This window comes from Ambystoma mexicanum, chromosome 7q (genome assembly GCF_040938575.1).
Source record: "Ambystoma mexicanum isolate Mex_15411 chromosome 7q, UKY_AmexF1_1, whole genome shotgun sequence".
In the NCBI taxonomy this organism is placed as follows: domain Eukaryota; kingdom Metazoa; phylum Chordata; class Amphibia; order Caudata; family Ambystomatidae; genus Ambystoma; species Ambystoma mexicanum.
In genome coordinates this window covers 608698098-608713360 of record NC_090941.1, presented here as the reverse complement: position 1 = coordinate 608713360, position 15263 = coordinate 608698098, and the positions used below count along the sequence as shown (strand labels likewise).

Genomic DNA, 15263 nt, shown 5'->3' with positions numbered 1-15263 from the left:
ATAATTCTGCCCATTGCTATTACAGTTCTGTTTTTCTACTTTTCATTCTGCTTCTGTGGCTGCCTTTGGAACTGTTGCGAGAACTCTATGTGGATCCACAATGTGTGGATAATGCCATTGAAACTGACATAGAACTGAAATGCATGCACCATAAAAGCGATATGAAATAAGACAGCAATTTGAGATTAAGTTCAGAAAATATTGTTCATTGAGTATTTATAAAATGCTCATTAATTAAAGTAATTGTGTGTGCAATAACACAAAGCTTACAAATATATTAGGGTAGTCCAGAGTAGGGTTACGTGACTAGGGTGGCAGAAGCAAGGCAACATGAAAGTTCGAGAAATACAATAAACTTGGGGAAATGAGCTATGATCTAGGATTAGCCAAGAAGTGTTCAAATGTAAAGCAAATGGATAAATCCAACAAAAATTGTGTTTTCCAAGAAGACATCCTTGGATGCAGAGAGTAGTTCCTTTCCCCTGGATTAATTCAGGCAGGATGGCAAAAGTGTCTTTTCACAAACAATGTTTCCTTAAGTAGGGCAGGAATGTCTATTCCGTACAACAATGTTTCAAGGCTAGCAAAAGTGTCTCTTTTGCCAGCTTCAAAGATGACTTCCTGATATACTCCCCTGCCAGGAATTCTTCAGTAGATTCTCTAGATCCACTGGTATACTCTCCTGCCAGGTATCCTTTCACAATTTCTTTTTTCTTTCATACACTTTAAATGGATTCCCTGGTGTACTCTCCTGCCAGGTATTCCCCAGAAAGGCTCAGTGCCTGATTCATTTCATTTATCAGGGCTTCTTTCAATGTTCTCTTTGTTTCCCAGTATAGCACAGTTGTACTCCAGTACTGTCTGTACTTCATTGACTTTAGATACTACTGGTCCCAAGCTTCCCCATGTGGGCATCTCACATATGAAGACTTGTTCAAGTTCAGTCTTAACTTCTTCACCAATATTCATTTGCTTATGGCAATGCTGGCTCCAACTTTCCTCATATGGACACCTGTGCACATTTTGTCTTTCAGCTTCTTTATTAACATTCATTGGCTTGGGATAACATTTGCTCCAACTTTCCCCATATTGACATCTCAAGCATGACCAATTGTGCAATTCTGTTTTTCTAATTTACTAAGACGGTATTCAAAATGCCCTTTTAACTGTTCATGTGCCTGTCGGTGAGCCCCGGGGTTCCCACTGTCACTGGGCCAACTCACCGGTATCTCATAGCGTTTCCGACCCATGGCACATTGTTGCGACAAATGGCGTCTCCCGTTTGGCAGACCTCGTTCAGCTCTCCTGCTGGCCTCACCTTCACTTTCTGGTAAAGTTGCTGCTGTTTAGCACGACCCTGTAAATGAAAGCACTTGCCTCTTTCAGCATGGTCAGTTCACGTGCGTCTGCCTTTACCTGCGCTTCTGCTTCCCGCTTCGCCCGAGCTTCTTCTCTTCTATCCACCTCCTGATTCAACCATCTTTAATTGTTCTGCACAGCTGATCTACATTGCAACCACTAGCCTGCATGTTTAGTTTAGGGTTTCTTTTAATCCATACTAACTCCTCCTCCCTCCTTCCTGTTCCTCATCTCAATACTTGAGGCGTTATGGAAGTTAGAGTCTGTAGGATTATTAGGACTTCTAAGGTGATTTGTTTGGGATTTATATATAATAAAAAACATCAAAGATAGGAGATGTTATTTGTGTTTTATGTATATATGAGGTGTGAATGGAATTCAGCCTAGAATGTTTGTTAGGAAAGGTTTTTAGAGTTTTGTAACTGGTGGGATTCGTATAGTGACAACATGCCATCAGGAATTTCAGCATTATTGGGTTTTCCTCATTTATAAGGGAAGAATACTCCGTCCCTTCCGATGGGGGTCACCACATCTCCCCAAGAGCAATCTCCTCCCATGTGATCCTCCCTCATAATACCACCCCCAGGATCAGGTAGCGGCTGCTGTCTCCTGGCCACATAGGAGGAGATCTCAGGCTGGGGATTAATGATGACTCCACAGGATTATCACACAAAGGAGACAGCATTTTATATTTGCATGAGCCATGGGCGTATGTGAGCCATGGACAAAACAAAGCCACAGACATTATACGAGCTGACGCAGCATACTCAGCCATGTTTGTCCCGTGGAGTTATAGATGTGGTCAATATTTCATTCAGGAAGTCCACTGGGAGGCATCTATGTCCTCATCCTGCCCATTGAATTGTATCCCCCCTCTGTATCAGGGTCATCCACCTGTATGTTGTCAGCATTAATGTAGTGGACCCATGCAACCTTGGAAGGGTCATTTTCTTAACCCTTTATTGAATCAATCTCATGATTTTCTTTTCCCTCTTTCCTGCCTTTCACACTCGACCATATCCAAGTTGACTATGGCCTGAGCAACAACATGCTCTTGAGTAGCGAGCCATGGTGGTTGTGCTACCTTAGTCTAGGTCTTTGCCCAAGGGACATTTTCATATTCCCCTGCTTCCTTATACTCCCCTTCAGCCTGTAGAATGTTATAGGGGAGTCCTTTCTATCGTGACTGTAAGTAACTAGGATTCATTTTTTCAGTCTTCTTCTAAGTGTGGGTCTTCTACCCACACATTTCAATGTGGATGTAAAGGATGGTGTTTTAGATGGGGTCCACTGTGTCAAAATGTATTGCATGTATGTTGCTTTCTTTCTGTGCGCATTTGCCTGCACCGATGGAGACCGTCGCACAGTGTTCGGCACCACCATGGCTTTCTGGGCCATGTTTGGCAGCCTATCTAACTAGAGGTTCCACAGTGTTTGCTCCTATAAATGATTTGGCACTGGCGTTATTACCTGCAAGTGTTTCAGCGCCTAAACCCTCCGCGCAGTGTTTGTTTGTTCCTGCTATCTTGGTACCTAAATTGGACTGTGCAAAGTGTCTTACTATCGCTGCTGGGTAAGTCTGTGGTTTCTTGGCCGATGTAGTCACCTGCTGTTTTCTGTGAGATGTGTGGACTGTGATGAATCCTGCGGATCCCTCACTAAACCCCGGCCTAAAGTCTCCGGACAGGTAGCCAGGGAAAGGCAGACACTTCCTGAACTTCCTGATCCTGACCTTAGGGGTGGTGTTCGGCTGGAGGATCACCTGGTAAGATACAAGCCCTGGATTGTGCGGAGATCCCGTGGGGTGAGACACAGTATTTGTTTTTAAAGGGGAAGAACCTTTTACGGGTACCACAGCATGTAATGGCTTATTATCGTTATGATGTGGGTAACAGTGATATGAAATCCCTAAACACCCTTAGAAAGTAAATACCATTTGAGAGTTCTAAAATTAACCCCTGCCACCCTTATTCCCAGAGGTAAAGTGACAGGGAACCTATAAACAATGACTTAAACTGCCTTCTCCTTTTCAAATGAACTCTTGTGATCTTTCCTTAAATACATTTAGGAGAAGTAAACTGGCATTTCAAAATGGAAAGCTGACACAAAAGCATAATTCTGTTATTGGGGACTACAAGTCCCATAATCTCCTAAGTACTGGGACAAGAAAGAGGACTCAAGAGCAATGCTGCAGGTGTAGTCAGCTTGTTAAGCATAATGACACCCACCTGAGGGAAGCACAGAGGCTTAAAAGACCCCCTCAGGTGCAAGTCATTAGATGGAGATGGAGTGGCAGTAGTAGTAGCAGCAGAAGGAGAGCATGTAGCTGGCAGTATAAACAGAAGTTGGTGGAAAGAGAGGGGGCCTGGCCCACTGCAAAGCGGATTCCAGTTACCGGTCCTTAGAGGGTCCTTTTCCCCCTGAATCTGAAGTGCAAATGTTGCTTAGCAGAAAGCGTGAAGAAAGGCTGCTTTTCCCCATGTGAACCTGATTGCAGAGATTGCGCAACAGGAAGCGTGCCGGATACCGTGGCTGGAAGTTGGTGTGTAGCAGAGGGTCCCTGGAGCGAGAAGAGTTCTGTGACTGCGTGGTGGGAATGAAGACACCTTCGCTGAGGAAGAGTGTATGTTCAAAGAAGCCAGAAGCAGTCTAAGTCCTGCAGAAAGCAAAGGGAGCGAAGACAGAAGCCGGTGGGTGTTACTGAGCGTTCTGATCCCTTGCGCGAACAGAGGCAGGCAACTGTAACCAAGGAGAATCACTTGCATGTGAGTGAAAGCCTTGTAAACCCAACCGTAAATTGTAGGACTGTGCAATGCAACAAGAGTAGCACTTGCGTATGAGTAAAAGCGACACCACCCCGATTGTTGAAGAATGAAGATGACTGAAGTAGCACTTGCGTAGAAGTGAAACTGCGGAATAGTTATAATTGATTGTTAAACTCTTTAAAGAGCTGAAATACGAATCGCGTGCGCTTAAAAATGATCCTGAAAGTGAAGGCTAACAAAATGGATAATTTATGAAGCAGAAGAACATTGTAGCACTGTACCAAAGTGACTGAACTTTAAATTGTGAGTTACAGGGAACAAGCATTGCTCAAAGCCAAGAGTGGTGAAAGCCTTATCCCAAGCCAAGAGTGGTGCAAACATTATCCCAAAGCCTAATGAATTGTACACACATTGTCTTAAGCCAAAAGAGACTAACAACAAGGCATACAATTAAGCTGCTCTGGTTGGCAGGAAGAGAAGCAGTGAATGCAATATTGTAGAAGGGTGAAGCTTGTTGATTATGATTGTTCCCTACACACTGGTATAAAAACTCACATTGCCAAAGCCAAAAGGAAGAAAGGTAGAATCATATCCTTAAGAGTATTTTGGTTGCTGGTGTGGCAGAAAGACAAGAGTGGCAAAGAGGCTTCCCTTCTGGAAGGTGAATGTTCAGAAGAAGAGTGCCATGCTTACTCGGAAGTGTTGAGGGGTTCTAAAGTGAACCTTGTTGTTTCTGAAAAGTTGTTAACAGTCACAAAGTAGCAAACTGCTGTAGCTGTGATAAATGCTAATGTTGCAGAAAGACAAACGTGGCAGAGAGGCTACCCTTCTGGAAGCTAAATGTTCAGAAGAAGAGTGCCTTGGCTACATGAAGGTGTTGAGGAACACTAAATGTGAACACTGTCTTTTTCAAAAGTTACAAGATTTTAAACTGCAGAAGCTGTGGTAAAAACCTTTGGTTGTCAGTAGATTTAAGACTACGAAAGCACAGCAGAGAGTGGAACACTACAGGGCAGGCGAGTAGGCCCGCATGGTGAATTTTTGTATAAGTGAACCTGGGGTGAGAGTTAGCCAGGTGGAAGTAAAGGTGCTTAGAAGTCATACTGACAAAGCTATAAACTGTCATTTATGGTGTTATAAAGAAGAGAGCTGACAAGAAGCGGTGCTTCTTTATTCCTTGACAAGAAGAGCTGTGTTTCTTTAACACTGGCTATGAATATCATTGGTGCTATTTGATGAAGTGGAAATTATTATTCAAAGAAGAAGAAGAATTGTTATTTTGGTTGAACATTGATTTGACAGAACTTTCTTTTGACAAAGTGAAGGAGCCACAAACTGTGTTGGAACTTTGTTGCAAACCCGGATTTCCTTTTTTGTTTGTTCAACATTGGAACTGAATTAAACCTAAAACCTGGGGAAGGGGAGTTCACCCAGGTTATAAAGAAAGACTGAATACATCATAAATGCAGTTGCTGATGTTGTGAATTGCCATATATTTCTTGTGTATTTTATGTATAAGTGTGAGGGCCCAATATCCTTTGTTAAAGTGTTTCCTTTAGTTTATGATAGGCAGGGAAATCCTCGTCAGAGTAGGGATAGTGAGGCATTTATTGAAATGTGTACTTGAGAAATCATCCAAAAGTTGTCTGCCTCACATTTCTGAGCCTTCACAGGCCTCTGTGCCGGACTTCAGGGTGGGCTTGGTACTCTTCGACAGGGATTTAATTGCTGTCAGTGCACGTGTTTTGTGCGTGCCGTGTGGCTCCTAGGACATACTTTCGGGGGCACTTCAGAAGCCCGCTGAGACGGCTTTGTGTGTTCCCTTTTTTTTAGAAGCCTAAATTGATCGTTTCATCGCAGACTCTAATGGCATACCCTGCCCATTATTGCTGTTGTTGACTGCTCTTTAAGGTTTTCGATTTCCACTTTTGACAGTCTTTACATGGGAAGGCAGTGGTTACACATGTTATAGGTGTCAATCAGTTGGGGCAAAATTTAAATGGAGCAGTCTCCATTGATACGGTCATTGTTGGGTCTTGAGACCAGAAATGGTAAATGTATTAGATCATAAGATATGCGTTTCCCATTTCAGGTTAAAACGGCTTAATAAATATATTGTATTAATATACAAAATGCCAAAATTAACAAAAATAAAGCTTACTTGTGTCGAACTGTCTGCACGGTTTCTGATGCTACACTTTTAGTAATGTTCTTTGCTGCACATTCCAAACCCTGCCAGACTGTAGCAAAACCTGCAGAGGCAAAGCAATGTAGGTTTTACAAAATCCATGCTATTTAACATTTGGTTTTGATCAATTAACTAACACTTTAAATAGGCACAAAATACATAGTCATGTTACCTTGAACACCACTTGCTGCAACCACCAAGGCCCCATCCAGAGAAGATTTTCCATCTTTGTCTTTCTTTAAAGAATCTGGAATAAGTTTGCTTCCATGCTTTTTCACATGTGGTGCTAACTCTTTGCCAACACAGCTTGCTACTGCACATACACCATCAACTGTCCAATAACAAATGTTAAAATATTACATGAAGCTTATACATGAAGCTTAAGATTCAAATGTTACATGACTGTTCACAATAAAGAAGTTCCTAGAGTACAATGCATTTTATTTTTGTTATATCCTTGCCTCATTTTTTATGAAATTACATCGAAGTGCAAGGCGTCTAAAGACATCTCTCATGTAAGCAAGAAAATGAAAGCAAGGAGAACCCTAAGAAAACACAATTAAAACTTCAAAACAATATGAAAGGTTTACAAGGTTGCGCAATTTCGGACTTCGGTGGGGCTATCGAATAATAATAATAATAATGATAATAATAGCAATAGCACGTTTTTGGATAAAGCTGCATGCCGTTTCTCTCCCATTTCTAAGTGATGTTATGATAGTTGTTATTACCACATTTAATAGTAATCAATATATTAATCCCAGAAGGATGAAGGGTTGAGGAGCTGCTGCAGGGCCCTCAAAAGTGCATGAGAGTCAAAGGGTGTTCAAGAGAGGACAAGAGCAAAAGGTGTTAGATGGACACACAATGGTGTTCTAGAGAGAAAGACAGAGAGAGAGCTGGTGTTAATGAGCTGAGGGTTGAAGGGGAGATTCCAACTGAGGAGTTATGGATAAAAAAAAGCTAAGGAAACAGAGTATACAAGTGGGTGGAACAATTGATGAGAGTTGGAGGAATACAGAAGGCAAGTACACTCCGGGTGAAATAGGGTGAGGAGGAAATCCAGGAGAAACTCTGGGCTGGAGAAGAGAAGGATGCCGAGAAAGGTAAATGCGCGTGTTTAGTGGTCAGAGAGGTGTAAGAGTTGAGAAAGGAAGTGCAAAACAGATAAGCAGAGGTGGTGGGTAAGGGAACAATTCACCAAATTAAAAGGACTTTGGTGGACAACCAGAGAACTTGAGGGAGCTAGGGAAGGGAGAGCGATTAATGAGCAGAAGAGTGTAGAGAATGTCTGAAAAGGCCTGTGGCTACTTGCATGGATAACCCAAACGATGTAGAGGTTTAATATAGCTGGACACCAACTCATCTTGCCAACCTTTTATCAGTCTTAAGGCTGTTGGGACTATTGAAAAGAAGAGGGGTTGGGGTAACCCTTAAGCCGAAGTTTGAAAATAACAAGGCAGATCCCAAGACAGGAGAGAAGAACAGTGCAGAAGATCCTAAAGCTAGAGGTTGGGAAACCTGACAAAAAAAACTGAAATCCACAAGAATCTAGAGAGTTTGGCAAAGACTTTGCTCCAATCGCAGCCAGGGAAAGGAACCTATCCTGAGCCCATACTTGGGAGAACTTATCCTGAATCTTGGACTTTTAGCTGAGTTAGCATGTTTAGCTAGCCATGACCCTTGAATTGACTCCGAGTATTTAGTTGAATCTCACTAAACCTTTATTATTTGCCCAACATTGTACTTTTTTTTCAAATTGCTTCTGGGCTTGTCTCTCATCCTTTGATCCTTGACTGATGCATGAGAGTGCCTGCTGCCTATGAAATCCACAAGAACATTCTTGACACACTAAGATTTTCATCCTTGAGAATCAACAGAGCTTCTTGCAGGAGGAGTGAAATAGGAGCACCAGCCAAATATCACATTAATTGTTTGTCTTGGTGTATATGTGTTCTCCTAGAGAGATTATGGGAAAAGCCGGCAAACACCTTATTAATACGAGGGGCTCTACAGTCTCACAATCTACCAGCTCTAGCAATGATCTAGCAAGCCTTCTAGATTCCAGTATATCTTAGCAGCACTGAGCCTATGTACACCTGAATAAAAGAGTAGTTTGCATTTTGCATTTTGGTTTGAACTGTTTTGAAGTCTTTCTCTGTATATTACAGACAGTATAATTTCAACAATTCATTCACAACGCAATATATTTATCAACGTTTTACTCATCAGCGAATTAATTACTCAAATTTGATCTTCCTCACCCTGTATAAAAGATGTACCTTTAGTTTTTTATATGTTATTCTAATGATGCTAAATTGAATCAGATGTGTTGCTCCTTTTTACTGCTTTAAGTTATTGGCTGACCAAAGTATAATTATCTGTAGTTCTGCTCCAGATACATTTTTCATATCTCTTAAACGTGGTACTTATTTTCATCATTTCTTTAATTGTGCCATAAAAATTAAATGTGTCTTAGGATAATGATTTACAAATATTGAGGCATTGGGGGGCAACATCAATCCTGTCCTTGCATTACAAATCAGCTATTCCATGTATCCTCCATTAAATCTAATTTATAATATAACATTTAATTCTCTGTCCTTGCATGGTAAATTAGCTATATGATATGATAGGTCATTTATAAAGCGCCTGTAAACAAGTCTTTCTAGGTGCATCCCATGCATCCTCCACTGTATCGTTCCTATGATGTGCAGCGTTTCCTCATGTATGCCACACTTGATGCAAGGAAATGGCCTGTCACACGTCTAGGTAGAAATGGCTGTTATTTTGAACGTTCTTATATCTCAGTAGTTGTCAGACAGGCGTGGCTAATCACCAACAAAATGGCTGCTTAATTGAGGACTGCCTTTTGATAGGCCTAATGATGCCATTAATTTATTGTACTGGATTTAAATGGTGTCGAGAAGTGGGCAAAGATGGGCGGACTACAGAAAACGTTGATTGCTGTTCCATGCCTGTAAGGGGGAATGACAGGCTCCTCAACTCATGTTGCAGAGCCAGTCACGCCACTAACATGGCTGGCTGAATGGATACACACTTAGTACTGTGGTGGTCCTGACGTCTATTCCAGACCTGTGACAGAGGACAATGTTCCGGGAGACCCTGCTGTCGCTACATTTGGTGCCCCATTGATTATTTGCCTTTGAATTCGCCGGTGGGGTGGCACACCTTATCAGCGAGTCCTGCAGCTGAAAGTCAGGGATCAGCATACTGCATAGAAGAGCCCGATAAAAGAGCATGAATGCTGCGAGAACATGTGTTGCTTCAGAACCCTCATCATGTGAAGCACTTCACCCACAGAGTGCCACTATGGAGAAATTCAGGTGTAATGGTGTAAACAAGGAAGTTGGTACGCTGCTCCAGTTCACCAGATTATCACCTTTTGTCAAGCATGCTGGAGTAGCCACTCTCATTCAAACACAAATACTGTCCCTGAATTAGATCCTCTGAGTTGGAATTGTGACCCTTAGGTAGCCTCTTGCATTATACAAAATGCAATGATGTGAGCCCAAAGGACAATTGCTTTGGGATTTGGTACTTTGAAAAAGACATATTACAAGTCCATTTCCTTGGATGTTCGATGTACCAGTCCCCTGTAACTTGACACATACCAGTCACAATTTCCACGAGTTTTAACAGGCAGGGGCAATGTTATCTATTTTATGCGAGTCCCAAGGTCCAGTGAGAGTAGTATACTACAGATGCACGGCAGACCGCTTCACAGCTGGAATATCTATCTCCCTCCAACGCATATCTCAACACTGCTACTATGCACAATAATAGAGCACATTCTTGCAAGGAACTGTCGTGGAAACTGCAAAGCAAGCAAGCCTGCTATAGACTGATCTCAACATTGCAGTCAAGTTGAACGACATGCATTACTTACCGTAGAAGCATTTCTGATGGTTGTATCTGCTTAGATTCACATGCTGTACATAGTACGACATCCAGTGGTCACTGCGGAGTATTGCATCTTGTTTTTCGAAAGACGAAAAGGGAACGTCGACATAGGCGTGTCTGTAACACTATCCCTATAGTGACGCGTAGTGTACCGAAAATCCCTCACGCATCGAGGTCCACCTGTTTGTATTTTTTCTGCCATTAGGGAGCCTTATGACTAACGTGAGTACAGAAAAGAGAGAAAGTAATAAACGTCTATGTTCCTTCCATCCGAGCGGGGAGGAAAGGGTGGGCACATGTGAATCTAAGCAGATACAACCATCAGAAATGCTTTTAGGGTAAGTAATACATGTCTTCTAATGTTTGTTAATCTGCTTAGAATCACAGCTGTGCATAGACTAGCAAGCAGTAGCCAGAGTTGGAGGTTGGTTGTGAGAAGGAACAGTAGAGAAAAGATGTCTTAGTACTGTTTGTCCCACCTGGGAATCAGATCTAGAATAGTGTTTTGTAAAGGTGTGTAGAGAACTCCAGGTTGGCGCTTTGCAAATGGACTCAAGGGGAACATTTGCAATGAATGCTATGGATGCCCCGGTGCCTAGAGTAGAATGTGCTCTAGGCTTGAAGGGCAGTTCTCTCTTAGCAAGAGTGTAGCAGAGAGTGATGCACTGGACAATCCATCTAGAGCTAGTGGATTTGGAAACTGCATCTCCTTGTCTTCCTGCCGCCACTGAGACAAAGAACTGATTAGTCTTACTTAGTGGACGAGTTCTTTCCATATAAAACATGACCGCCCTGCGCACATCAAGTGTGTGCAGGCTCTTCTCCCCCAAGTTTGAAGGGTTTTGAAAGAACGTTGGTAGTTCTATAGACTGGTTGACATGAAACTTCTAAATGAATTTCGGTACAAACCTAGGGTGTGTGCGTAGAACCACCTTATCTTTGTGAACTGTTACAAAGGGATCTAAGATAGAGAGCGGTTGTAGTTCACTAACTCTCCTAATGGAGGTGATAGCTATCAAGAAAGCAGTCTTAAGAGTGAGATCCTTAAAGCTCACTTTATGCATGGGCCCGAAGGGGGAGCCCATTAGCCTGCTTAACACGACGTTCATATCCCATCCGGGAGCTGGGTTAGATATAGGAGGGTGAATGCTCTTCACTCCCTCCATGAAGGCTTTAATAACTGGAACCTTCCACCATGACACCTTATGTTGTGACGTAGTGTAGGAGGAGAGTGCAGCTAGGTGAACTTTAATAGAATTAAAGACTAAACCTGAGTCCAGCAAGTGAGTCAGGTATAAAACAATATGTGTGGGAGAGCAGTGAACAGGGTTGATGCTCCTTGAGTTACACCAAATGACGAACCGTTTCCACTTACTAGAGTAGCAGTAACAAGTGTTCGGTTTCCTAGCCTCCCTGAGAATGTCCATGCATCTCTGAGGGAGCTGCAAATGTCCAAATTCTATGACCTCAGGAGCCAGGCTGCTAAGTTCAGGGTCTGCGGGCATGGATGCAGCGTTCGGCCCCTGTCCTGTGACAACATATTGTACGGGCAGGGCAGTTTCACTGGAGTAGACAGTGACATCTCCATCAGATGAGCAAAACCAGGGTTGGCGGGGCCACATGGGCGCCACCAGAATCATGGTAACTGGTTCCTGGTGCATCTTGTGCACAATCTTGTTGAGAAGGTGAGTCGGGGGGGAAAAGCGTAGACAAGTTTCCCTGACCATGTTATCCAGAGGCCGTTTCCCTTGGAGCGGTTCTGGGGTACCTGGAGGTGTAATCTTGGCATTGGGTGTTCTCCAGAGTTGCGAACAGGTCGATCTCTGGGAAGCCCCATTCTGCAAAAAAGTTGGAGACGATGTCTTCATGTAATTGCCATTCGTACTCTGCGGGTAGAGGGAAGTCTCTGCTGAGTCCGTCTGCCAGAAGATTGAGTTTCCCTGGTACATGTTGTGATAACAGGAACATGTGCTTGAGAGCCCACTTCCAGATGTTCTGGGACAACTTGGACAGTCCTGGAGAGTGAGTGCCCCCCTGCTTATTCAGGTAGTACATGGCTGTGGTGTTGTCTGTGAGAATCAGCACTGTCTTTGCTTGTAGGTGTGTCTTGTCAAACTCACAAAGGGAGGATAGGGGACTTGACCCCCTCTCCCGAACCACAGAAGCCGAATAGATCGACCCTCCCACCGTGGTTGGCACGGGCGCCTGAATATGAATAACACAGGAAGCCACGTGGCAGCCAATGGGGGGAAGGCGGAGTTAGGGAAAGGGGGTGGAATGACAAAGGAAAGAAGGGTAAAACATAACAAGCAAGTACATGATAATCGCTACTGTGTAGGTCAATACTCCTATACCGATACTCTAAATCCTGAACACCTAAGCTGGCCTCCTAAAACCTGAAATAAACCTCCTGCATACAAAGATAATAAACAGTAGAGTACCTAGCATAGCATATCCTTATTACTGGTCATATAGAGACCACTTTCCAGACAAAGAACATGGGGTTAAATACTTAGGCATGACACAATACTGAAGCAAATGGTGGAATATTCCACTTTGTACATAGAAGTTTGCAAACAAGCGTAATGGCACAAACAAAAGGGATGTCCCTTGCATGAAGACACAAGACTCATGGCCCACGGGGCACAGTGAAGCGACAATGAGTCACAACAAATACACAAAACACGTGCCCTCTTGCTGTGGGACACTATGTAATGTTCCCAAAATCAAATGAACTAGAGATGATTCTCTCCCTGTAAATGCATAATGAGTCAGGTGTAATGTTTGTCAGTTCTTAGATTAGTGGCGTGTTTTCTCCAATGCTCTGAGCAATTTTTGTGAAACAAAATAAGCAGCCAAATGAACACATGCTTCATAAACAATGCCAATGAAGTAATACACTTAACTGGCCGTCTGGATGCCTCACGAGGACACCCGGAACCCGAAGTCTGATGCCCAACACGAAGGGTAAAGCTGTTTCACTGCCGCTGCCCCAGCTCCTTCTCCTTCCTGCATATAATGCTGTAAATCACCATCGCGGCCGGGGAGAAGCTTCACAGTCCTTCGGCGTCCCAACGCAGTCTCATCTGCTTGCGTCCTCAGCTGCCGCCGCCCGTGCTGATAAACTGTAATTACCTGCACTGAGGCACGGGCGGCGGCGGACTTTAAGCAGTTCCTCATTAAGCCAAGCTGGAGTGCCGTGTGAAAACCTCCAAGCTACACACTACCAAAGCATACTGGGAAATGTAGTTTTTCCCTATTTAACGTCTTTTTGGGAACAGGAAGAGCCATCCCTTACCCCAAACCTTAACCCCGACATGTCTGGAAGTCCTTCAGTGCTTTGAAGACCGCCAACAATTCCAGTAGGTTTATGTGTTTGGACGCCACACTTGGAGTCCAAACTCTGTGAGCAGTCTGATGGGACAGGTGAGCCCCTCATCCTGTGGGGGATGAGTCTGTGGTTAGAGCCGCTTCCACTGCGGGGGTGGTGAAGGTTTTCCCCATCACAAAGTTCTCCCTCGACCACCACCGCAGCAAGAGAACCTTGGCTTGCGAGACAACCACTAGATCGTCCCATGGTCCGCTGGCCTGACACCACTGGCTGTTGAGCCACTCTTGCATTGGGCGCATGCGCAGTCGCGCATGAGCAACCAAATAAATACATGACGCCATCATTCCTAGCAATCGCATGGCTTTGAGTACCGTCACCTCTCGACCGGCTACATATTGAGGGATCTGAAACAGCATGTTTTGGACCCACTCGTTGGAGGGGAAGACGAGGCCGTCCCTTGTTCGAATTAGAGCCCCTAGAAATTGCTTGACTTGTCTGGGGTCTAGACTGGACTTCCTCTTGTTGATGGAGAAGCCCATGTGGAACAAGAGGTCTGTAGTCTTTTGGGTATTTGAGAAGCATGTTTCATAAGAATCTAAGAATCCCCTGTTATGAGCCAGTCTTCGAGGTAAGGATAAACTGGAATGGACAACCTGCGCAGATGTGGAGCTGCCACTGACAGTACCTTCGTGAATACCCTTGGCGCTGAGGCTATGCCGAAGGGTAGCACTTTGAACTGATAGTGCTAGCCTTCTATCATGAACCTGAGGTATTTCCTGTGCGCTGGCAATGTTGACATTTGAAAGTATGCATCTTTCATGTCCAATGTTGCCATGTAAACCCCCTGTGTGAGCAGGGGGATTACTTCCTGCAGAGTCACCATACAAAATTTTTGAGTTGAGGTTTTAAAAGTTTGTTCGCTGGACGTAGATCTAATATAGGGTGCATGGTTAGATCCTTTTTGGGTACAAGGAAGTACACTGAATAAATACCCTCCTTTACCTGTGATAGAGGCACAACCTCTATGGCTCCTTTTTGCAGCAGCGATTCCACTTCCTGAAGAAGGATGAGAAGGTGTTCTGGGGTGAGACGTCTTCGCTTTGGAGGTCTGAATGTCGGGGACCGGCTGAACTCAATGCAGTAACCATGGGCTATTGTTGACAGTACCCGACGGTCTTTGATAATCCCCTCCCATGCCATGCCTGGAGAAAACATGTTAACCGGCCCCCGACCGGGGATGCATGGGAGGGGACCCGAATTATTGGGTCATTTAGTGGCGGTGGCCGGGGAGCCTCTAAGAGTAGGGCCCAACCCCTTCCTTTGCCACGACGTTGGCCTCTGTGAGTGTACGCATTGTGTTGGTTCCTTGAGGGGAGGACCAGTTGCTGGCTGAAGTATACTGTTGCTGAGCTTGTCGTTGAGCACGAAAAAGCGCCTATTTCCATATCCGCGCTTATTGGGGGGTCTCGTGATCTGGTCCAGGGTTTTTAAAGTCTCATGCTCCTTCTTTGCAGTTTCCAGTGCATCGTCAACCGCCTTTCCAAACAAGTTGGAGTCCTCCAGGGGTTTGTTAATGAGGGATGCCTGTGTCTCTGGCATGAACCCTGAGTTCCTAAGCCATGCATCCCTTTTAAGGAGTATGCCCTGGACTAAGGAACGGCGAGCCGTTTCTGCAGCATCTAAGGTATTTTTAATG

At 44.1% G+C, this 15263-nt stretch overlaps 1 protein-coding gene across 3 annotated transcripts in view; it reads right to left on the bottom strand.

The window, feature by feature from the left end:
* SPART (spartin) overlaps positions 1 to 15263 on the bottom strand; it is a 574761-nt gene that overhangs the window by 122149 nt on the left and 437349 nt on the right. For all 3 annotated transcript variants that reach the window (XM_069639231.1, XM_069639230.1, XM_069639229.1), the window contains exons 6-7: positions 6485 to 6643; positions 6286 to 6376 (exon numbers count right to left, since the gene is read on the bottom strand). In XM_069639231.1, coding sequence (XP_069495332.1) covers positions 6286 to 6376; positions 6485 to 6643 — 250 coding nt within the window. The remainder of the gene's footprint in view (positions 1 to 6285; positions 6377 to 6484; positions 6644 to 15263) is intronic.